Source organism: Saccostrea cucullata, unplaced genomic scaffold, assembly GCF_032062105.1.
Source record: "Saccostrea cucullata isolate Sc308-1 unplaced genomic scaffold, CSIRO_AGI_Scuc_v1 ctg9505, whole genome shotgun sequence".
In the NCBI taxonomy this organism is placed as follows: Eukaryota; Metazoa; Mollusca; class Bivalvia; order Ostreida; family Ostreidae; genus Saccostrea; species Saccostrea cuccullata.
In genome coordinates, this window is record NW_026936891.1 from 1 (window position 1) to 26620 (window position 26620).

The 26620-nt window shown below is 30.6% G+C and overlaps 1 protein-coding gene and 1 long non-coding RNA gene across 2 annotated transcripts; one reads left to right on the forward strand and one right to left on the reverse strand.

Moving 5' to 3' along the window:
• The first annotated feature begins 107 nt into the window (after positions 1-107).
• LOC134246815 (uncharacterized) lies at positions 108-4710 on the forward strand. Its single transcript, XR_009987724.1, has 2 exons — positions 108-174; positions 3839-4710. It is a non-coding gene; the product is annotated as an uncharacterized LOC134246815 (long non-coding RNA).
• A 3648-nt stretch (positions 4711-8358) lies between these two features.
• Positions 8359-26576, reverse strand: LOC134246818 (cytoplasmic phosphatidylinositol transfer protein 1-like). The gene is given in 11 exon segments (XM_062729168.1): positions 8359-11295; positions 12685-12748; positions 13075-13170; positions 13812-13871; positions 14892-14990; positions 17115-17186; positions 17388-17395; positions 18511-18599; positions 23562-23710; positions 26397-26425; positions 26428-26576. Coding segments are annotated over 11 exon segments (756 nt in total). The 5' UTR covers positions 26444-26576; the 3' UTR covers positions 8359-11221.
• Positions 26577-26620: the final 44 nt, after the last annotated feature.

Below are 26620 nucleotides of genomic sequence, written 5' to 3' on the forward strand. Positions count from 1 at the left end.
ACGTCTTCTCCTCCCTGGAGGATGGTAAGCTTTGGAATTTAATTCCTTGAACCTTCTTGTTTTTCATTTTGGTCATGTTTAAAATTCAAGATTTGTTGTTACATGCTTTTTTTTTCAGGCAAGAGAACACATGACATGGAGGAGTATAATTTCAGCCAATCTTCCCTGGAGCAGGTAGGTGTGATTAGAAGGGAGATAATTTATATCAAATTAATATCAAGGGATGTAGTGTATAAATACATTTGTGCTAGTGGGGATTTTCACTTCAAAAATCATGAATACTGTACTACTGTAGTATTTTTAGCTCACCTGAGCCGAAGGCTCAAGTGAGCTTTTCTGATAAAAATTTGTCCGTTGTCTGTCGTCGTTGTCGTCGTTGTTGTTGTAAACTTTTCACATTTTCATCTTCTTCTCAAGAACCACTGGGCCAATTTCAACCAAACTTGGCACAAAGTATCCTTGGGTGAAGGGGATTCAAGTTTGTTCAAATGAAGGGTCACGCCCTTTTCCAAGGGGAGATAATCATGAATTTGTTAAAAATTAATAACATTTTTAGGTCACCTGAGTAAACTCAGGTGACCTATTGCTATCTGTTTTCGTCCGTCGTCGTTCGTCGTACGTCGTACGTTGTACGTCGTACGTCGTTCGTAAACTTTTGAACATTTTCAGCTTCTTCTCTGCAACCACTGAACCAATTTCAACCAAATTTGGCACAAAGCATCTATGGGTGAAGGGGAACAAAAATTGTGAATTTCATGATCCCTGCCCCCCTGGGGCCTGAGGGGTGGGGCCAAAACCACTACAATTAATGCAATCTTTAAAAATCTTCTTCTTTACTCCTGGACATCAAGCAGTCAAACTGTTTGCATGATTGTAATCAGCATTGAGTCCTCTACCAAAATTGTGAAATTCATGGCCCTGGGGTCAGGGGTTTTAGTGCTAGGGCAGGGCTAAATAAGTAGGTAGTGATAATGCATTATTTCTTTGAAAATCTTCTTCTCTGCTCCTGGGTATTAAATAAACCAACTAAGTAGTTAGTTATGATGAGCAAGAGTGCTTCTACCAAAATTGTGAATTTTATGGCCCCAGGGTCAGGGGTTCTGGTGTTAGGGTGGGGCTCTATTGATTATATACAGTGAAAATACATGATTTCTTTGAAAATCTTCTTCTCTGCCCCTGGGTATCAAATAAACTAACTAAGTGCATAGTTATGATGAGCAAGAGTGCCTCTAACAAAATTACGAATTTTATGGTCCCAGGGTCAGGGGTTCTGGTAGGGGGGGGGGGGCTCTATAGATTATATAGTAAAAATACATGAATTCTTTGAAAATCTTCTTCTCTGCTCCTAGATATTTATAAATAAATTAACTAAGTGCATAGTTATGATGAGCATGAGTGCCTCTACCAAAATTGTGAATTTTATGGCCCTAGGGCCAAGAGTTCTGGTGTTAGGGGGGGGGGCTCTATTGATTGTATAGTGAAAATACACGATTTCTTTGAAAATCTTCTTCTATGCTCCTAGGTATTAAATAAACTAACTAAGTGCATAGTTATGATGAGCAAGAGTGCCTCTACCAAAATTGTGAATAATTTTATGGTCCCTGGGTCAAGGCTTCTGGTGTTGGGGGGGGGGGGCTCTATTGATTATATAGTAAAAATACATGAATTCTTTGAAAATCTTCTTCTCTGCTCCTAGATATTAAATAAACTAACAAAGTGCATAGTTAAGATGAGCAAGAGTGCCTCTACCAAAATTGTGAATTTTATGGTCCCAGGGTCAGGGGTTCTGGTGTTAGGGCGGGGCTCTATTGATTATATAGTAAAAATACATGAATTTTTTTAAATCTTCTTCTCTGCTCCTAGGTATTAAATAAACTAACTAAGTACATAGTTATGATGAGCAAGAGTGCCTCTACCAAAACTGTGAATTTTATGGTCCCAGGGTCAGGGGTTCGGGGGGGGGGGGGAGGGGGCTCTATTGATTATATAGTGAATATACATTATATCTTTGAAATATTTTCTTCTCTGTCACTGGGTATGAAGCAGATGAACTACCTAAATAGTTATGGTGAGCAAGGGCCCTTATCTTGCAAAATTTTGAATTTCAAGGCCCCAGGGTCAGGGGTGGGGGTGGGGCTCTACTTATATACTGAAAATGAATTAATTGTTTGAAATCTGCTCCCTTGTATTTATAAAACATTTATTTATTTTTTGATAAACAATTTTAACGGTGCCTTTTTAAAATTTGTGCAATGTGTGGACCTAGGGTCAGGGGTTTATTTCACAGTGTTAGGGGCATTACTGATTATTGCTGAATATTACTGATCAGTTGGAATGCATTTTTCCCCCTACCTTGCGTATGGGTATCAGTACCCTTGCGAGGTGATTATGAATAATTCATGAATTTCCTTGAATTTTTCATGCATTTTATTCATGAAATGTTCATGAAACGTTCATGAAGATCCTATGAACTTATTATTGGGCATATTTAAATCAATAAACCAACCTAAGCAACTGCTAAGTGTATTTTTATGATGATCAATGGTGCCTCTTTCAAAATTGTGAATGCCATATAGCATCTGGCTTAAAACATGAATCAAATTCAATAACTGGAAAGTTGTTGCAGAATGCTCAGGTGACCTATAAGGCCCGTGGGCCTCTTGTTAAAAAATCTTCTTCTCCAGAACCGCTGGGCCAGGAAAGATGAAACTCATGTGGAAGCATCCTCAGGTAGTGTAGATTCAAATTTGTTCAAACCATGACCCCCGGGGCAAGGGTGGGGCCAAAATGGCCGACCCAAGTTTTACATAGGAATATATAGGAAAAATCTTTAAAAATCTTCTTCTCCAGTACCACTGGGCCAGGAAATATGAAACTCATGTGGAATCATCCTCAGGTAGTGTGGATTCAAGTTTGTTCAAATCATGACCCCCGGGGCAAGGGTGGGGCCAAAATGGCCGACCCAAGTTTTACATAGGAATATATAGGAAAAATCTTTAAAAATCTTCTTCTCAAGAACCACTAGGACAGGAAAGATGAAACTCATGTGGAGTCATCCTCAGGTAGTGTAGATTCAAGTTTGTTCAAATCATGACCCCTGGGGCAAGGATGGGGCCAAAATGGCTGACCCAAGTTTTACATAGGAATATATAGGAAAAATCTTTAAAAATCTTCTTCTCCAGAACCACAGGGCCAGGAAAGATGAAACTCATGTGGAATCATCCTCAGGTAGTGCAGATTCAAGTTTGTTCAAATCATGACCCCCGGGGCTAGGGTGGGGCCAAAATGGCCGACCCAAGTTTTACATAGGAATATATAGGAAAAATCTTTAAAAATCTTCTTCTCCAGAACCACAGGGCCAGGAAAGATGAAACTCATGTGGAATCATCCTCAGGTAGTGTAGATCCAAGTTTGTTCAAATCATGACCCCCGTGGCTAGGGTGGGGCCAAAATGGCCGACCCAAGTTTTACATAGGGATATATAGGGAAACCTTTTAAAATCTTCTTTTCAAGTACTTCAAAGCTATGATTAGTGATATTTATATGGAATCATCCTCAGGTAGTGTAGATTCTAGTTTGTTCAAATGATGAACGCCTGGAGGGGGGGTGGAGTAAATTCAAGCCTGGTGTGCTCAGGTGAGCGCTGTGGCCCCTGGGCCTCTTGTTTTAAGTTTCGATCATTTAGTGATTTATTTAGAAATTTTCTAGTCAAAACAAAGCCAGAGTAAAAAAAAATTATAACTTAATACACATGTACCAATCAAGTATGAAATATACATTCATTTATATTTACCATTACGCAAGTTTCTCTCACGTTTTGTTTATGTATGTGTATTAGGTGTTCCTTGAGTTTGCTAAACGTCAGTTGGATGAAAACGCCACTGCACACGAGCGAGAGAATGAAACAAATGAACTCACACAATCCATACGGCGACGTACGACGTCCAAGGAGGCCAATGGAGAGAGTCCGTCACATACCACTATTTCTGTTCCGTTATAGTGGTCAAGGAATCCAAGTAATCATGTACTTTTGTTGTATTGAACTGGTATATTAATTGTTATGGTTTATATACTGTAGCCTAATGCTTTTTAAAAGCGAATCAGAAATATTAAAAAGAACATTCCCTGGTGGTGTCATTTAGGTGCTTTGAAACCTGAATCAGTTGGAATGCTTTAATAGTGCTGATATAAAATTGTTTTTTATTTATAAAGCCATCATTTTTAAATCCTACTTTTATCATTGATATGTGATACATGTACATAAATATTATATTGATTTCCATCCATTGGGTGTATTCTTGAATTATTATTTTTATCGTATTATTTATGTTGATGACAAAGTGTGATTTTTTTCTAGAGAAATAGTTTAATGAATTTTATCAGAATGTTATGCATGTATTCTTGAAATCCAGTAGCATTTATATTTGTGGATATAAACCTAAAGCCATACAGAACAAGTTTACAGAAATTAAAATTGTATTAATTGTATATATTTATGACCTATTTCCATTATCTGACGGAATATTAATTTTGTCAATTGACATCATTATTAATGCATCCATAAAAATTTTAAACAAATTTCACAATCAAACAAAATTTTCAATGTGGAGTGATTTAATTCGTCAAGGTATTTATTGGAATGAGTTTTAATTTACCCTAGAATGAAATTATGATAGTGTCAATGTTGTTTGAAAATGGAAAAAATAAATCTATCATCTTTCTTTACTTTGAGGAGGAGGGTTCGTTGTAATGACTTCTTCTGATTTTAAATAAACAATAAATACGGCTGGATGATTTCCAAATATGGAAGTCAAGAACGATAACTGAAAGTTGCTATAAATGTACATCATGAACACGTAATTATTTTTCTGTCCAATCAGACAACAGCATTTTTACACACTCCAAAACATATTTTAAAAGAACAGAAAGAAAACACATGCTTTTGTTTTTTTCCTCAAAAAGATCGTTTTAACAAAAAATCTTTAGAAGTAAGATGAAAACTTTTGAAGAATAATTAAGGTATTCCATACATATTTATTGTGAACAACCTTGACATTTTTATCTCGGTAAAGAAAAAAAAATAGTGCAGTATACAATGTAATCATTTATGGAGGAAGAAATCACATCAGCAAGTTCTTATCAAGTTCAATTATAACATATACCAGAAAATACTATATGTTTGTATTTTTTGTAAATATAATTTTGCTTAGCCATCCGATTTTCATTAATGATGCTTAAATTCCATGTGTATAGATCCACCTCACACGTACAAGTGTTTATCATATGGACTACATAATAGATTTAAAATATCATGGATTTCATGAGCGCGGAATATTAAGCTATGCAAACTTTCGACTTTGAATGGGCATAAGGAAAGGCGTGAAACGTGGAGAAAAGAGAATAATTATACACAAATGCGTTTTTATCCCAATATCTTACCTTGCACATACCAGAAACTGCATGGACGGTTTTGTCATAAACATTCAAAAAATAATTAAGACCATTATTCATTCAATAAGGTTTTTATGTCAGGCTCTAAAAACTGAAAATTTTCCGTATTTATATCAAATTTTTAAACTTATGGGATTGCTACCTCCTAGTGACAGATTTTTATTCCCACTTAAAACATTTTCTTGCGTTCAAGTCGTGTTTGTTCACGTTAGAATTGTCATAAATATAATATTATTCCTAAATATATGCATAAAATTTACCAAAAAAATTGTTCCAAAATAATCTTTTGAGCATAAAATGATAAAACCACTTGTTTTATTTATTTTCTTTTGGGTTTGTATATAAATGCTGTTATCTGATTGGTCAGAAAGACTTGCAACTTGTTTATTCTGTGTCTTAAAGCATTCATGGTTATCGCTCATGAATTCCTTTAAAATTATTTGGAAATCATCCAGACCTGTTAAATAGATATTGTAGTACTGCAATTATAACATTTAAGCCACAAAAATTGTTCGCTGTCATAATTTAGAAAAAAATAAACATGTATATCTAGTTTTTTTTGTTGTACATTACTTTGTCAAAGTCATATTAATGGATGGACTAATATATAATAAGCTTTCTCTTTGATCAGATTGTTTTCACTCAAATGCAATCTATTTTTAATTCCTGTATCAAGTTCTATTCTTTTATTTCTTTAATTGGTTTTATGTCTTGTTAAAAATAAAACTGCGGTGAAAAATGTACTATATATACCGGTATATGAATGTCTCAATTACAAAGAGTGTATTATTTTCTGCAAAAATTTACTCAGGTATTAAAGTAATCTATGTATATGATATATACATGTAGTAGCTAGGCCCTATTACATGTATGCATTAAGTGGTGCTTATTTCAGATAATTTTTCTGAAACTTTTTGCTTTCTTTTAGTGGCTGTTTTTACAGGTCGTATAACATTTGCTTAATATATTTTATTTACACTATATACATGTATATCATGACTGTTATGTGAAAGTATTAAATAGTACAATAAAAAATTAGTGTTTGAAAATATTCAATATGATTATAAGTTAAACTGAAAGCTATGAAATTGTTACTTCTCACCTTTCTGTGGTATCTATTAACTGCAAGTCTGATAGAACCTGGGCAACATGTACATGCAGCTATCATAAAGGTACAAATTAATGGGAAGATTCATTATCAGATTTGATAGCTACCTATGGATGGAGTCGAATTATAAACATTTAAATCACTGGAGTTGCTAATAGATATACCGGTATACAGAAGCAGATCAACGGATTTAATTTTTATTTTTACATCTGTCCAATACCTTCATGATGCAATAAACATTTGTCCATGGAGGAGGTTGGCATATGGCTCCAGATTTGGATATTTGACTAGGGTCTTTGTTGCATAATACAGATGGTTCCAAAATAGTGTGTTGACCATGGTTTAAATTTTCTCGCCTTTGTAAGGATCAACTTGAGAAGAGAGAAAAAATAAAATGCACGTTGCATTGGCTTTGGATATGTTTTCACCAGTTAAAATTACAAGGATTACTTCAAAGCAGTACCAGTCAAGGTGTATTACAGTAAAATGTAGTTATAGCAAAGACATTTACAATGTATAATGAACTGGCACTTACAACTATCAAGAGAGTAATTTTTATTCCCCCTGATTTCAAATATATGTAAAATGTAAACTGAAATGAGATGTAACAAATTAATTACAGTAAAACTTGGTTACAACGAAGTCACTGGGACCTATGAAATTACTTCGCTATATCCATAATTTGTTATATCTGTATAAGGAATTCATTAAATTTATATAGTTGGGGATCCAAGATAACTTCCCTATATCTGTAAATTAGCAATATATCCGGACGTGTTCTTGCTAAACGAATTTTACTGTACACTTATAACAAAGGAATTTGTCCTTGGCAGTTTGTTATTTTATGTAATTAGCATGCATTTATTAATAAATGTACATACTTAGTAATTTTAAATCTACAACACCGAAAAAAACGCACAAGGAGTCAGATTTGGTATTTTTATTTATATCTTTTACAAATAATTCTGTCACTGAAAAACTTGCACACTGTGAAATGATGACTACATCATTTTGTGTTTTTTCTCATTAATGCAGATTAAAATAAAACTTGAATATATTTATTAATTAAAAACATAATTTTGAGCATCACACAGGCTTTCAAATAAATATATAATTTTATACAGATGTTGATAAAAAGCCAATATCTGCAGATCATTATGAGAAAACTATAAAAATTAATCTATTTTCTGTAAGTACTTCTATGATAATGACAATAAAAATGAACCATTAACAACTGAACTGATATGAACAATAAAATAATTAATATGGATAAAATGTTTGGGAGAATGAACTTCCAATTGCACAGAAAATAAAATTGAACAAAACCATATTACAATATGACTGATTCGCATACATTGTACTAACTGAGGAAGGCATTTTGCAATACATCAAAAGGCCCTCTCATAAAATAATGGCACACACATAAACTATTGGTATCTGCAGTCCAAAATTTGTTGAACACTGACAATGATTTAGAATTTTTTTTTGTAAAATTGCAGATTTGAAGTTGGTTTTACATATAACAGAAAAAAAAATCTAGAGCAAAACAATGGTAGAAATTTTAATTCTAAAACAATTTAAACAAGCCAATGGATGACATGTAGTGGCAAAAACAAATGACATCATGAAATTTTGAAAGAATACCATGTAGCAGGTCATTCTAGTGAGGTGCTTTTTTTAAGCTTATTTTCAGAATTTGGAGGGGGCTCATTGTAAATTATGTTGTATATATATATATATATATATATATATATATATATATATATATATATATATATATATAATACATTGTATCAGAATCAGTAGAAATTGTTCTGCCCATTATACTACATCACCAAAGGTTTCAGATTTTGGGGTATCTTTAAGGTCCAAAATATATACAGTGTATGATGATTACAAGAAATAATTTTTTTTGTTGTTAAAACTATTGCATTTATTTTACAATTATGTCCTTGAGACTTCTAACCTGCTGGACCCTCTTTTTAAGAACTCTTGATCTGTCACTGTATAATTCGGGTTGATTCGTCTATAAACTAGCTGCCATTCAAGGATATGATTTAAAAATTAGATCTGAATATATAGATAGATAATTATGATTCCTACTTGTAAAACAAGTTTCATGAAGTTTTACATTCAGCTTTCTTCAAAATACAAACTAAGGGGATATCACTTATGGGAATTAAGGGTTCAGATTGCTAAATTTAGCACAAATAATTAAAAATAATATTTTTCATATATACATGTTGGTACTAAGGAAGGTAACTGATTATCTGATATGTAACCGTTGAACTTTGAGAAATCCAAGGGCTTCTGAATAGTTTGTTTAATATACCCTTCATGATGTAACATCTGGAAAAGAAAATCATTTTAAAATATAATTGGAATGTTTAGTAGTTGGGCTATAATTGATCCGATGCTTAAGCAAAATTAATCTAGTTAAAATGCACATGATGAAAAACTAATAAAATTTTAAAATATAAGTCTGAAAGGTCTCTGACAAGTAGAGCCCAAAATTATCACTGTCAGATATACGTTTAACACAATAAGCACATGAATATCACACATTCATAAAAAAAAAACTTGAGATACATGCATGTAAAATCATGATAACAATTGACTTAAAATTTCTAATCCCTGTGTCATAGTTACAAACACTAGGAAAGTTAAAAATTATACAGATGTAGAGAACTTGCAAAATATTCACTATGATAGTGAAATCCACCCAGAAAAAGAACATGTACTGCAAATCACAAAATTTTAACATCTTATTTTCGCAAGTCATATACATGTATTTGGTATTTATGAGTGAGACAAAATTTTCACAAATGCTGGTTTTTGCTGTATGTATTCAATACTTATAAATATATGTGCAAGAAAAACATTTTCAAGAGAAGATCGTATATTTACACAAATTAAAATATAGTTCTCACAATTAAAAAGTGATGTACAGTGCTTGTTAAATACATTAATCATTCTTACCAGGAAAAAAACGCACAGAAACTTATATAGGTATATATGTATAAATTTGATTATAAATCATCTGTGTTGGTGGCAAATCCTTGACAAATTTTACACAAACAAGAGCTAAATCAATAGTATAATCTTCTTTGATTGATCTAATTTGCAATACCGTATAAACAGAAATTTTAACGAGGATTTAATTTTGGCATTATTAGCGAGGGTGCTGAGATTGCTAAAATTTAATATCGCTAAAAATTAATTGCGTTTTATTTGTAAAAGCTTCTTTAGTGAACATTTAAAAGTCGCTAAAATTGCATCTCGCTAAAAATAAATTACCAGTTTTTAAGGTCAAATCGCTAAATTTGAGTCTCGCTAAAATTTCCACTTACAGGGTATTACAGCTAGCAGAAGGGGACATACATATTGGTGTAAATTACTTGTAAATTTCTCATATACACACTGAAACATATTGCACTAAAATTGCATTGTTCATGTTTTGATCTTTTATACAGTGACACTACAGTAGCTTTATATTGTGTCCTCAGAAAACTTTCTTAACAAGCTAAATAAACCCTAAAAAGCAATGCAAATTCATCACTTTGGATAAATGATAAAATCTGCTCTTAAAAATTGATAATGTTTTATAACTGATCAGCACAAATACTGTACTGAAAACGTACTCTTTTATTACCTATATTTATTCATCTGTAAAGTTGCAAACATGCCAAAATCTGTCATGTGCAGGTAAAAGTTGGTTCAAATAACAGCATAACAAGATAATTTTTTATCATCCCTTAATATATATACATGTTTTTAACAAAAAATATTTTAAGATATTTAATGCTTTGTAGTTTGATATTAATAGAATTTATTTCACAAGTGGGACAGGATTTCTTGTTATATTTTCATGAGTGCAAAAGCATTAGTATAAAAACAGTTTCTCAAAAGTAAAATCAATTTAGATATCGATTGCACAAAATATTGAATATTCTGTTTGTTACATTTTCTTCGATTTTCCCTTGCTTTGGCCTGTATGATCTTGTCACAGGCTGTACAGTCATAGTTGAGCAGTTGAGGCGTTGCGAGATCAAAAACATAAACATGGATTTCAGTGACAAAATGAGAGAGAATTTGGCAATTTTAGTCTCTGTCATGATGGTTTACATGTAGAGGTCAGGGGGAATTTTACACAATATTCTTAATAAAATGAAAGGAATATCTTCGAGTTTAATTTTCAAGCTTCTAATTATCCTTTCGCACTGTGACAGAATATCATTTTCAATAAATAAACTACAGTATTTCACTGTTGAACATGTGATAACATGTATAACTATGATTTTAGAAACACCAAGAGTACCGGTATGTACGACTGATACAGACTCTTAAATTTATAGATATAAATTGCTTAAAACTTAAATTTTGAGGGATTAAAATTTAAATACATGTTCATAGATACTATAATGCATCTTCTGTTTGAAAACAGAAAGAATCCAACCTGCTAAGCCTAGTATTTTGACGCCAGTTTAGGGCCAAAATGAAACCTTATCATAACTAGTTCTTCATGTTTTAAAAAAAGTTTTGGATTTTATAAAGATCATTGTGTCAATCTGCAAGAAAACAACACACACAAAAAAAAATTATCATTTGACCCGATTTTGTCCGATTACTGGCCGCTGAATAAAAGCAGCTTCTTTGCTTTCGTCATCTGAGTACTTTCTCATTTGTCTCTGCATGCATTTTCTTTTCATAGTCACGAATGTCCTCTATTGACATACCTAGAAAAACACCCCAAAAAAATCTTTTTCAGCAGGATATCTTGAATTACTTTTCAACATTTATAAACATGTCATAACCAATTAAAAATGTATATAACCTTAAATTCAATACATGTACTTTTATAAACATGCAAGTTCTTTTTTTATTTTTTAATCTATTCTCTCTTAAATTTTTACATTCAGAACCAATAAGAAGGACATATATGACCTTTTTAATTTGATATTTTAAGAACAAGTTCTATAATTCAAAAGTGACTTAAAAGTTTTCATTTAAAAAAAAAAACTGAGATTATTTATGAGATCATGCTGAGAAACTTTTCAGTTCAATTCCATTTAGATTGTATTTTAATACCATATTATGGTATTAATGACTTTAAATGGCTCTAGTTTACTTTCATTTGTAAATTCAAGTTTGTGCCTTTAATAATGTCTGTATATTTTATTTCATGCAACTATATATACAAAGGTTTTTTACTTCCTCTTTCATATGTCTGTAAAATATATAGGCAAAGTGGTTAAATAAAGAGTTCTCTCTCAGCTCAAAAAACAATAACAAATAAAAACAGTAGTCTTTGATGAGACTGTAGCTCCACTTGTTTGAACTTGTGGCAAAGGAAGAGAAAAGTTGTGGTTGGACTTGAAACTATATATATGCAACAGCAATAAATAAAATGATGATGACTCTTTGTTCAGTCTCTTTTTTTGTAGCAAGATCTATTGCAAATAAAGAAACAAAGTTGGGAGATTGAAAATCAAAAACTGATAAATGGAATTGTGAATCTTTAGGCCAATTTAGGATTAATCTGGCCAAAATTTTGGGAAAAGTAGCATTTTGAAAGTATTCTTCTGAAATAATTTTTAGTAACCATGGCAATACTGTTTACTGAAATCAAAAACCAATAATATATATAAATAGATTTATGTATCTAAAATTAGTGTAATTTACTTGTGTGCCAAGTATAATGAAATCAGATCAAAACTGTAGGAGGAGTAACATTTTAAAAATTTGTTTACAAATAGATAGGCAATTAGCTACAAATAACTAGACAGATGGACAATGGACACCTTACTATTGCATAAGCTATTCTGGTCAGCAGAGCTAAAAAATTGGTAAAATATTTTTGGTTGAATTGACCCTGAGACACTAACAAGGTCAAGAATGTTTTTCTATTAATTGCATGTGCTAGTATATATTTGTAGATCAGATCTACATTTTAATCAGATTGTGTGCTTTTAATTCTGGGAACAATTATAAACCCCTTTCAATTTGTCAACATGTCATAATTCAATCAGCAATTATGTAAATGTCAACTGTTTATTTCTACCGGCCCTGCCAATCTTTATGTCTATATTAATTTCATCAGAATTTAAACTAATACGTATACCTACCGAACCATTCGTCTATCCAGGTGAAGGCCTGTCTATGTCCCAGTAATAAGATCTCCCTGATACACTGTGAAATAAGACACGATTACTCAACAGCTGTTTATATACAATATTTATAAACATACACTTTAGATTCAGATAGTGTTTGTCAAACACAGACAATCTTCAGTTTAAGTTCTTAACCTACATACTGAGAAATATAACTTTCAAACTGGGACGTAATTATAAACATAATTTGAACCAAGTGCTTATATACCTTATGCATAATATTCAAAAGATAGACATTTTTTATTATAATTGTGCACCTTAAATAATTAAATTGTGTAATTTGCATAAAACTGTATAATTTAAACTGTTTGTAAAATATCTACAATATTGCAAAAAATAACTTACTCTGTGTGTGAATTCTTCTACCCTTGTTTGGAGTCCCCAAACCTCGAATTTTACTTTCACTGCTTTATACGAACACATTACAGGATTAACTATTTCCTACAAAAAAAAAATTAATTTAAATAAATTTTTGATTAGAAACTTTCAGAGGGAGATTGCACTTACAGATATTAAGTAAATCATTAATAAAACTTCAAGTTTTCCATGCAGATTTAATCAAGGGTGTATTGGAAATTACAACCTGGGATAAATGTTTGGATCTGGATAGTGAATTTATTTCTTATGAAACCAAACAATGTCACCTTTGTCCAATCAATGGTGTATAAAATCATTCATAAGATTTGCTATTTGCAATTACAATTTGATACATTGCATCTTGTTTATATAAGTTTTTTAATTGTCTATATCAATGAATTTAGTTCATTGTTGTCATAATATTTATACCCCTCGCTTAAAACTTCAGCTGGGTGTGCTGAAATTTAACCCAGCCACTTGTTCAAAACTTGTCTTCCAAGTTACATAAGCAATATTGATTACCTCTTCCGACCACTTCCTTCGTACACTTTGTTAATCGATAAAGAAATCAGTGTGACATAATTATACATACTAAGAAAAGCCATTAATGCCACAGATCAATAAACCTTTGCACTATAAAATATGACATAATCTATGACATAATCTTGCTTCAAACTGTCAAACATTGTTTTAGACTACAAAATTCTGAGTATTATGTAGCCTACCCTCCAGCCCTTTGAAAGTGGACCTCTTCCTGTTTTCTTGGAAACAAACTTTGTAGGATCCTGTTGGCATAAAAGAACAATTAAAATACAGTCAAACATGGTTATATCAAACATTCTTATAATGAATTGACGCTTACAGCAAAATGATTTTCATTCCCAGTGTCTTTAAAATATATTTTGAAGTTAAGGAATATAACTAAGGGCGAAACGATTACACGTGTAAACGGCGACGTTTCGATTATATGCTCTAAACGTTTACAGTTTGAGTAAACGTTTACACGAAGGTCATTATCAATGTCTATCAGAAATAAAGTTTAACACAAACAAATTGTTTTATTTCATAATTTACAAAAGAAACACCGTCTTTGACCAATCTAAACCGGAAACATATTAAATGAAAATATCTAAAACCCGATACGGGCTAACATAATTAATTTTGATTTCCGAGTTGCTAATACTAGCGATGTTTTACGACACTTGAAATATAAAACTTGATATATTTTGATTAAATAAATATAATACATTTTTCACAAGTCTTTGAAAAGTTTCAATACAGTCAGTAGGTCTTGTTTTACTTTTTTCGAGATTAAAAGATCCATCTTTACAATTATTTTTTCTACGTCCGGTAGCCAAACAAACCAAGCAGTTGGGTGACGAGGTCGTAAGTGAATGAATTTAATGCGCTTCAAATTCTTACGGTTAAATCACAATAACCAACAATAAATTTGTAATAACAACTCATACTTATATTAAAGTGAAAGAATTGATTATTAAAATTCGAGTTTCATGAGTAAGTAGCCATAAAAATCCAACATAGAATATCTCCCGTTTAAACGGTACGTTTCGTTTACTGCTATCCGTTTAAACGTTTACAAAATTCAGTAAACGTTTCACCCTTAAATATAACAGTAACATTTACAAAGAAACAAAATTATACACCACTGACACTGTTTTACTGTATTAGGGAAAATGAGTATTTATGACAGAAACCTCACCCAGGCCTTTCAAAAAGGACAAAAAATAAATGCATATACATGCAAGCTCTTCAAGATAAAATTTTCCTACGATACCCCCACTCACCTCAGCTTCTTTGTAATGTTTTTCTGAAATCTCATCATACGCTATATCTATCTCTTCTACTTTTCTCTCCTTCAAGTCAGAATCACTCAAGTTACACAACTGAAAACAGATGATAATTATTTTAAGGCATAATTTCATTAAATCAAAAAAAATTAATTTCATTCAATTTCTGCCTACAAATCTACAGGGTTTAAGATCATGCGCATATGGCACGCCAAATTCACAAAAATGAGATAATCATAGTTTCACAATCGATAAACTAGGTTTATCGGTTGTAAACTATAGTTTACAAACCGTAAACTATAGTTAACAATGTTAATCTATATTTCAAATCTGTAAACCATAGTTAACGCGATAATCTATGTTTCACAACCGTAAAATATACTTAACACCGAAAACAATCATTTGCGATTGCAAAACATAGATAATCTGATAAATACAGTTTCATGATTTGTAAACTATGGGCATAGTTTACAAACCATTAACTATAGTTAACGATCTGATAAATATAGTTTCACAATTTGTGAAACTATGATTAACAACTCTTAACTATAGTTTATGATTGTAAACTATAGTTTACAAACGTGAATCTATGTTTATCAACAAAATCTATTGTTAACGCTTTATTGATAAACTTTAATTAACATTCGTAAACTATAGTTAACAACCGTTAAATATAGTTTTACAGATGAAAATATACTTAACGAATCGTTAACTAAAGTTTACAGTTTGTAAACTATAGTTCACAGTCGATAAACCTAGTTTATCAATTGTGAAACTATGATTATCTCATTTTTGTGAATTTGGCGTGCCATATACGCAACGTAATTTGAACTTTTTTGGGTTCTTCCCTGGAGTTGATGAGTTCCACTAAATAAAGGACCTGTGTGCAATACTTTTAATGTCAATTTATGGATTTGCACACCTCTTCTAAAACTAATTTTGATGGAAAAAAATCTGGAATTTATGTTTCGTAATTTTTTAATATATTTCTTTGAATAATGCAAAAAATTTCATAATTTGATATCTACCAAAAACCCCTGGTAATGCATGCTGATTTTTTGTCTATGAATATCTGATGGCACAATAATCTTAAATTAAGAATATCTTGAAAAATTATCAGTAGGTAAAGTATGTTGCGTATGTCCTTAAGGCAAATATATTTTCATTTTAATGTAAAGTTAAAAAGGCTCTTATGAATGGTTGACAATGAAAAAATCTGCTTGCTGTAGCTATCTATATATAGATATACCTGTATTCCTTGACAAGTTCAAGCCAAAAATTATTGGGACACAGGAATTTTAGTTTGCATATCTAGCTCTGAGACACTTAATTAATTTCAAATTAAATTCATCAAAGAGCTCTGTACTAAAAGCTAGCAAACAAGAAGGGTATCAAAAATCTGCACACACAAAATTTTCCAACTATTACAGTTTTCCTTTTTACTGCTGAATAAAGTCAAAATAAAGGAATTTAAAGTTTTAAAATTGAGGGTTACACAAAACTAACCATAATTTATTAATATAATGACAACAGCTCGAAAGACACTGTCATTAATTTTTTAGTGTGAAAACCTATGGGTAGCATGTACATATATTGCATATATTGGACAATCCTAAATTATATAAACGTGTTGGAGTTCATCTGGGATTCCATATTACTCCGGGAATTATATTCCATCACACTGTGTCGGCAAATTAAGGTTTATGATTCTACGACAAAGAAGAATATGAATGATGAAAATGACCTCCCCATATTTACAGAAAATGGACAAAGCACTGCTCTAAATAATTTTATACAATTGATCTGCAAGGAAATGAGTGGATATTGGATACATTTGCTTTGGTACAGGATCAGTTGACCACAATTTATTCTGAGACACTGATCAAATTAGGCCAAAAATAGTCACTGGAAGGAAATCCATGAAAGGTCAAATCAAGACTTCATTGGAATGCCAAAAAGCCATATCAAAGATATTTATATCTGTGTCTTCATCAAAAAGTTTGTATTTGTAATAATAAAGTTCAACTGATTCTTATGCAACAAGTCTGAGAAACAAATAGATCAAAGAGTACATTATTCTGTACAGTGTTATTGAGCAATATTGTTGGACATTTAATTAATAAGTTAATCTGTTGTTAAATATCATTTATTATTATGTACATAAGAAAACTTAAATATATTTAAACAAATTTTAAGATCAATTACATATACTTGACCTACATTCTCACTGCAGCCATTGTCATCTGCATACTTTGTTTCAATGTAGATTGTAAATTTTGGCATGAAGGAACACTGAAAAGATAAAATTACAATGTTTAAAGGTTTTAGAGTAATGTCTCACTTAAATGCTGATCTGGCAAAATAAGTAAAATTTAAAATTATGTTAGCCTTGTAAAAACTTAAAATGAAAAGGTCTATAAATTTGCATTTATTTTGAAAATTAAAAAAATTAAAATGCATTGCACAGTCAATCTTTGCCAAAGTTACACTTACTGTGTATTCTGGAAGGATGACATCACATGAAAGAGAAAATTAATTTTAAAAAATTAGATTTTAGTTTCAACTTTCAGCTTCATAGATTAATTATTAATAAAAATCAGTTATCCAATTTTCAATACCTTCATAAATCTGGAGTGTATCAATATGAAGAATTAAAAAAAAAGTTAAAATTCTATACACAAAAAATTTTTCAAATGCTTCCCACTATATAATCATTCTAAAATCATTACAAGTCTAATACAGGTTCTGGTAAATGTAAAGTACTGACAAGTTCACTTGATAAATCTAAATAATCATAAGTTAACACAAAATTCATTCATTTTCAAAAGAGAGAAAACATTGTGTAAAAACCACGACAGTTTCTCCTCAGTTAAATGAAAATGCTGCACCAGAATCCAACAAGTCTGACACAATATAATTCATCATGCACTAGAGAACTATTAACCTCTAAATAACAGAAATGTGTTGTCGGTACAAAATCATTCAAAATCACATCTTAAAAGTACAATTTTCATGAATTTTGTCTAAAGTTATGTCTGCAATTTGAGCCATGTGTAAATCTGAGAGACAAAATGTCTTAAAAAGCAACTGAAAACAAGAAAAATCCCTTGCACTTTGCATCATCTTAAGAAAACCATCTCAGATTCTCCGTGTAAGTTTAAAAGAGGCTCTCTTTGTTAAAACATTAAGGATGGTTTGTGAAGAGCACCTGAGAGACACAGATTAACATGTACATAGAGTTCAGATTTTTTATAGCTTGATTACATTATCTTGTCTACAAAGTTAAAAGGTTTAAATGTAAACCATTTTAAAATCTGCAAGTTTTTACACACAACCCCCTTTTCTTTCAAAATGAAAATAGGATGTAATTTTTAGAGTGTTAATTACATATAACACAGATGTACAACAGATATTCTATAAAAGATATAATCAATACAGTATATTGTGATTTTTATTTTAAACTCTTGAAGCAATTAATATAAATCTGTTGCCACGTTGCCATAAACTGTCATTTTTCAGATTATTACCATCCATTTACTTGACCATTACATCCGATTTCTTACATAATACATCTAATTGCATGTGGACAAAGTAGTCCATAATGAACCAAATTTACCTGTTATAGTAAATGGATAGTAATTCCAGGCCTTTTCTGTTATGTAGAATATTTTTGGAATCATTTTCTGAATCCATGTTGGTAATCGACTGAAAAATACAATCAAAGCATTACATGCCATTTACAGAGCCATTATAAAACCTTATAATATCCATAAAATTTATAACAAATTGTAAAAATATCGCAGGGGATACCAAAAAGCTTCTGTATATCCATAAATTTCAAAAAAATATCTTCATACTAAACATGCTGAGCAACTTTGGAGAACAAGTCTTTTTTATTTAGAAGAATGACTAATACTGTACTATTAAGTGGTCATTGGATTTTAATTATCATACATGTACATCAATATTTAGCAACTTGTAAATATATGCACAAAATGTTAAACTCAAATGGGGAAAAAATGATAAAGGCTCTCATGTCGAGGTTTTTTCTAAAATTGACATATATTATGCTAAATAACTTTATAAAATATATGTACATGTTCAGTTATAATTATTTAAATCATGGTCCCTGCCCAGTAGGCAAATTCAAATTACTGTGCAACATAATTATGCAGTCTCGTGGCTCTTATATACTGGTCATTCATGTACAGTTGAACTTCAGTATCTCAAATACAGTACTGATCTCTCAAATACCATGGATATGTCAAAGAGTCGTTGACAATTGGATTTGAAAATCAAAACTACTTATTCTTTTAGTTTTTTCCCTCAATATTTTGAATCCTTTGATATCTCTGAAAAAGTTTATCTTCGTCCTATTGAGTTTGAGATAATGAGGTCTTACTGTATAACACAGTAAATGGATTTCTCTACAATTCATATATAAATTAATTCCATGTAAAAGTACATTGGTAAAATTCAATTGGTAGCCATAGCTTATATATAAATTTGAATTTTCATACTTTGTACTAACATGCATGCTCTAACTGAGAATCTAGTATATTTTAGAGGTGTCCATCCTGCTTTTCTCAGACCAGTTTTCTATTGTACATGTCAGATCTTCAGCTATCAAATTTGATTTACAGTAGACTGCTGCAAGATTTTACCATTCCATCAGGGTTTTTTTCTCTACTTTGTTCCAACTTTCTATATTAACTGCAAGATCTAATTATATCATAATGCAATCTAGTTTTTTTTTTTTTTTTGATTAACTCTATATACAGAAATTGGTCATTATCTTAGTTCCTTTCAAAAACATTATAAATAAACTTATTAATGAGATATTCTGATCGATATAGCTTAAGTTCAGTACTGAAGGAACCTTAATACATTACACAGTAAAGAGTTCTACTTCTGTAAAACTTTTAGATCTGCCCTTAGATCTAAAATAAAATACATGTAATTTGAAAATCTATAGGGCTTTCATTTTCATTTTGCAAACATTTCAAATTTCTGCAACATTTCTTAAGAGACAATAACTTAATGGAACATTTTCATTTCAAGCATTTTCCAAATATTAATTAATTACAATAAAAGCAACATTGATGTTTGTCAATATACAATTAAATAACAACATATCTTGAACACTGATAAAATATTTCGAAGTTGAATACCTTCGTCTTTATTGTTTAGATACATAAAAGTCATTTAAAGGCACCAAACTAGCTACTACAATCAAACCTGTTTTAAGAGGTCACTTGATATTTCTCAAAGTGTTTTACCCTTAATATGTTGAACCCTTGGATATCTCAGACTCAAAGTTTCTTTCCTCTGTCCCAATGAGTTCCAAATAATGAGGTTTGTCTGTATTTATTTTGTTGGGTTAATTTGAACATTTTTCCTCGGGGCATATGAACATTTGGCTTACACCATGGGGTTAACTTAATGCTTCATACAGAATTTTTTTTCAATGTCCAAAAATCATATCAATTAAATGTATCATTCATAAATATATTATACAGAGATAGTGTGATGCATTTTCGTCAAAAATATGTATGATTCATTTGTATTGACATCTAGTACATTACATAACAAACAATGGCCCTTTTGACATACAATTACAAAACTATAAGTTGATATTCTTAATATGACTTACATTTGTAAGAAATAATTACTATGTATTTATTTTCAGTTGTAAGAAATATAACATACACTTCCTATTTGTTTTGGAAAGTTACTATTGAGATTTTGAAAGATTGGTTTGATAAAGATAATTTCTTAAAGTGTAATATAAATACAATAATTTTTATTATAAATGGAATATTAGGGCTGGGCAATAATATCGATATTTCACTACTGTAAATCACGTTTTATTCACGAGAACTTAATTTTCGCGTAATTACGCGAGACAATGAGCTCGCGAAATTTTCATTCTCGCGTTTAAAAGTATTCCTTACGATTATATAGAGGGAAAACAACAATTTGTGAAAATTATGTCTCGCCAATAAAGAGTCAATGATTATCTCGCGAAAATAAGGTGTCACAATAATAATAATAATAATAATAATAATAATGATCTACAGTATATTGCGATACAATGACAAAAAATATTGTATCGCAATATGATTTTGTAATATCGATATATTGGCGATATACTTAGATTAAGGAATTTTGTCATTAAATATAAAAATGGACTTATGAAAGTTTGTTATTAAGCCAAAGAGTGAGTCAGAAGTTGCTTTGTGGGAACATTTCAGAGTATAACTTAAATGAAATCAACAAGATTTTTTTCAGTGTTGGTTACTTATGATCATAGTTATGTACATTCTGCATGTAAATTAAGTAAATATAGTAAGAAAATGCCATTTAAATTACAAGGAAAATATTGCAATACATATCGCAATACAGTTAAAAATATCGCAATATATCGCAATACGAAATCTTGGGCCAATACCCAGCACTATGGAATATGATCATCCTCTAGTACGTGCTTTTATGTCACAGAGTACCGGTATGTAGTTTCTTTTATTCATTATGTCGTTCCCCATGACATTTCTGTTTTTTTTTATCCTCAGTGGTAAATTGATCCCCTTAACAAAACTGCACCTTACTATAAGTTGATCTAATTGCTTTGGTAAATGTTCATTAACATAATATAATTTGCCAATGTATAAACCATTTCCCTCCTTAATAAATTAGTTTGTCTATATGAATGGGAAGCTAAACTATATTTATATAATCTGCCTCATACAAAAGATTTATTACCTAAAATTCTATATACATTGTAATTGTTAATTAATTAATGTAGAATTTGTCTATTAAGCTGCAGTCATTTCCATATCAGGAAGCAAATGTAAACAGCATAAAAAAACTATTCTGTACAAATATTGGCTAAGCCAAGAGATCGCATGTAACAAATGCCTCTGAGGCCTATTAGTGTTATCCAATTGAGGTCTCATCGAACATGAAAACATTATGGGATTGAAGTGTATTTTCCTGATCAAGACCCCTTTTTTTTCTTTTTTATTGAAAATGTCCCTGTATGATCAACATCTATTCTAGCTTTTCTATTTACTTCCTTTAAATATTCTCATCTTTTTGTATACAAAATAATTTATTTCCTCAAATGTAATTGCAAACTTTTTTTTTTTATAAATTAATGTATTATTTTTCCTTTTAAATTTATTTTTAATTCCTTTCAAATTTATCTTTAAAAACAAGCAGATGGGCTTTGTAACAAATAAATATACTGCCTCAAAATGCTATTGTATTTCCTTAAGTTTGTAATTTTCAAGAACTTTGTGCACAGTGTAATATTATATGCATGCACCAGTTAATCTTACGTTGTTGAATAAAATAGGAAGCACAGACGTACACCTACATGACACTCTTTGTAAAATTTTATGTCCCAATTATAGCTAATACATCCTGGTATTAAAGTCAAATCCCTGTAACATCAACTAATCTATCAGTAGCCTGCCTAATGGTTTATGAATTGGTTTGTTTTATAACCAGGAGCATGCTTTTGAGTATAGTGAATAAATTGGAAGACTAATGACAACATGTTCAACTTGGGTGATGATCTGTAAGAGCCAGCAAAAACATGCTAGTTTTATCAGACATTATAAATCTATAAAACTAAATTACGGTACATCATATCATTATCATCTAGTCCTAAAACAGGATTTCCCCACTTTGTTCCTCCTCCCACTCAGAATATAATGGAGCCATGTTTTATATTTAGACAGTATATTATTATATACTATGTTCTTAAAGTAGGACAAATGATGTTTTGTCATAAAGGAAACAAATCATGTACATCATGTACTAGCTGTCCTAAGAGTCGGAACTGATGTTTTATCAACAGAGTAATTTTTTCAAGGATACTGAAAAAGATAAATTTCCTAGAAAAAAGACAATAAAGTTTCAAATTTAACTTCCCCATGAAAAAACAGATCTACATTTATGTCATAAAATTATTTTTTATTCGACCTGCCTTCAATTTATGCAGGTCTTAAGGTGGATCGCCCACCCCACCTCACCCTACAAATATTATAAGCTAGCACTCCTTTAAATTTGAATCTTGTATCTGTCCCTGGTTTATCTAGATCTCCTCAGATCAAAATATTTCTTTAAAAAATAAAAGTTTCATTAAGTGCTAATTGTGTGTCATTACGGTACAGATTGTTTGCTGAAATTCATATCTTTGAAGAAAATTTTATACATGTATATATAGGCAAGTTTTTTTTTTTGATGTTGTGAAGAATGTTTATTTATTTCCTTGATGGGATTTAAATTTATAAGCCTTTAAAAAAACATTCAAGCAGCTGATGAATCATCATGTACAAACTGTTTCTTCCTCACACTACATCAAGCTAATGATTTAACACATTTAACATTTCCTTAATTAGACTTTGTGAATTAGGCTAAAATGACAAAAACAGAACAAGACATGACCAACTCTTGCAGTTAAAGTACATGTATCAAGTCCTCCTTCAGAATTAGATCCCCAGAAATGACAGAATTAGGTCAAGGAATTGAATTTCTTTGATGTGGTAAGAACTGAGACATGGATTACCTTTTGCAAGGGAGGGGGGTGTTCCAAACAATGAATGTGTATGTAATATTCATATGTTTTAAAAAAATGAAATAAATATGGCCTTCACCTACCTTGAGAGATGAACTCTTTTTTCTGTGAACTGTCCTTGACCGTGGACTGAATGTTCACAAATTTCATTTTTGACCACTTCCACACCTTCTCCTTTCTCACTCTGCTCATGACTGTGTTTTGCGATCATATAAAGTTGTCCGATGCGATACTACAAAAAAAGAATTAAATACGTATAATTTGTCACATTTAACCCATTAGACAAGATTAAATCTTATCAATTAATAATAGAATGGTAATTGAACAGTTCTAACCTGCCCAATGAAAGGTTACCTATCTGAGCATGATTATATCAATAAATGTTTGTAATGACTGAATGCTAAATATTTCTTGAACATGCAAAAATTTGATAACTTTCAATTGAAAATGCTAAGAATATATTTTTTTCTCTTTTAACATTGATAATTACAATAATTCAAAGATTACTAAGAGAATTTTGAATAACATTTTTGGAACACATTAGGGTTTAAACCATTTCTCTCATAACTCATCATAAATCTCTTTAAGTGCAAGACTAATACAATCAGAAACATCTTTCATTTACAATGTTGAATTTATATATATACATCTCTGTGATGAAAATATATATCATGGTAATTAATCATACCATATTATTAATGTTTACATTTATATATACCCTATTCTTTAAGTCATATTAGTTTAATGAAGTATCTGGAACTGTTTACAATTCTAAGCTTTGGCATTTGCATATATACTTCTTGCATTTCAATTGTTGCCTAATAACATCTTTTTAATTCAAATTTAACTATTATATAATATTGTTTGTGTTTGAATTTTTTAGGCTTGTGAAATGTAGGGCATATACTCTAAAGGACATTGACTGGATCTAACTTTTCTAGCTCAGTTTCTATATTGTTAAGCACATAAGATTTAACATTTAAAGGGGGAAGCTTTCCATGGTCTACCACATACAACTGTATTAAATTACTTTCTATCGTAAACAAGTAAAAAAAAAATAATAATAAGCTATTCAGTGTTTTTTTTTTCAACTTTTATAACAAGATCAACTAATCTTCATGAGGTCAAATTATAAGCTATTCAAGTAAAATAAAAAAAGATTTTATTTTATGTATATCTTTTATTAATTTATCTACATATTTTTTTATTTGTATGTTGTAAGATATATATACACAGCCTGATAAGACTCATACAACCTATGAACACAGATATGTACACTTCACTATCTGAGAAAGTAATATTTTATAAGCTTACTTAATATCAATGCATGCTAACTCAATCATAAATAAGAGTAGGATCTCACGGTTTTGTTATTTTGTTTATATTGTTCTCGCGAGATCAGGCTGGTCTGTGTAAACATAGTACCCCAGTAGACTTGCGATCACATTACCTATATCATGGATGAAAATGCATTTCAGACAGGAAAGTATTCGTTTCATATAGTTTTAGACGAAAAAAATGTCTGCCTTGCGTAAAATCACTTTTTGATACAAATATGAAATCTGATTACTGGTTTATGATTGCTACAAATAACTTGACAAAATGCCGTCTGCATAGACTGACAATTCAGTTATGAAAGACAAACTTTTGGAAAACAAGGCCAAGCCAATTTTATTTTGAAATCAGAACTATATTTTTAAAAAAAGAAAACAATGAATTCATCATATTTTGCATTAAAATCACAATGATTAAGTGTGTTGTTATACTTAAATTTTAATGATTTGTTGGTAATCATTTGCAATGAAATGTAATGTATTTTTCTTTTTTTTTTTGAAAATACTTTTTTCCCTTTTTTACTAAAAGTACTACACTGAATCTTTACACAGGAAATATTTCAATGCTTAGAATTTATGTTTTTTTTTCTTTTAAAATTTTCCACCATTTCTACTTTTTAAAACAAAATTCTTTCATTCTCTACTTACATTAAAAAGTACTAAAAATAATATTTAATAATGGTATTATATGTAAAAAAAAAAAAATAATAAAAAAAAATAAATAAAAAAATAAAATCAAATGCAGTTTGTATTAGCTTAACTATTGTTTATATTTATTGACTGGTCCCATAAAAAGACATCAGTCATTTTGTTCACGCCTATTGGTGTGTATATTGGAAGTTACGCCACAAGAAATTTTCAACAGTGACATAATTATTTCATAAAATGGGCTATCCTAATGGGGTGCCTTGTCAATATTGTCACCTGAAATACTGTTGCAGCACACAAGTTCTCTAAGTATGAATAGTAATTTCTCTGTCCTCATTGAATTGAGTAGTTATTTATGAAATTAAATGTTAAATTTACAACTATTGCCATCAATTAACATTATATTGCAAAAAAATAATCGAATTTCATTTCTTAAAAATTTGTTTTGCTTGGCCTTCCTGATTGCTTGCATATCAACGATGACGTAACCGTCGAAATTAGGACCCGGTAATGGCGGCGCCCATTGTTTATATGTCACTTTTTAACTCATCACCAATAAAGTAGATAATACGAATTGGATAAATCTTTACACAGAAAAGAATACAATTTGAATATGTTTACCGCTCAATTTATTTCAATGGATTCTTGTTTACATAAAATAAAATATTGCAACACATTGAAAGACCGTCGAAATATGGGCACACGAGGGTATAAATGGGAGTAGCTAGGATCTCATTTAATGATATTGTCGAAAGTCTGCATGTGACCTATTCCCTGTTTATCTTATTTGCCCCACTTTACATTAAATTCAATAACTTTGATTTAAATATCTATACTTCATAAGCGAAAGAAAATGAAAGAATTAATGCCGCCATAACTAAGGGTTATCTATCAGTATATCACATGTTTAAATGACCTTACAGGCACATGCACAACCTCTGCAACTGTCATTGGCATGCATATTTGTATTCCTTCAGCAACATCGTACACAGTCGTCTTGACGTTACAGAATGAATTGCAAGCTTCCTAAATCCATCTGAACTAATGTCATATAAAAATCAATATGCCCTGAAGAAGTTATTTACAGAAAAACACAGCAAAGCTTCTGCTACCTTGTTACACAGTTCGGAACACATCTGGAGTCCATTGGAAATTATTCT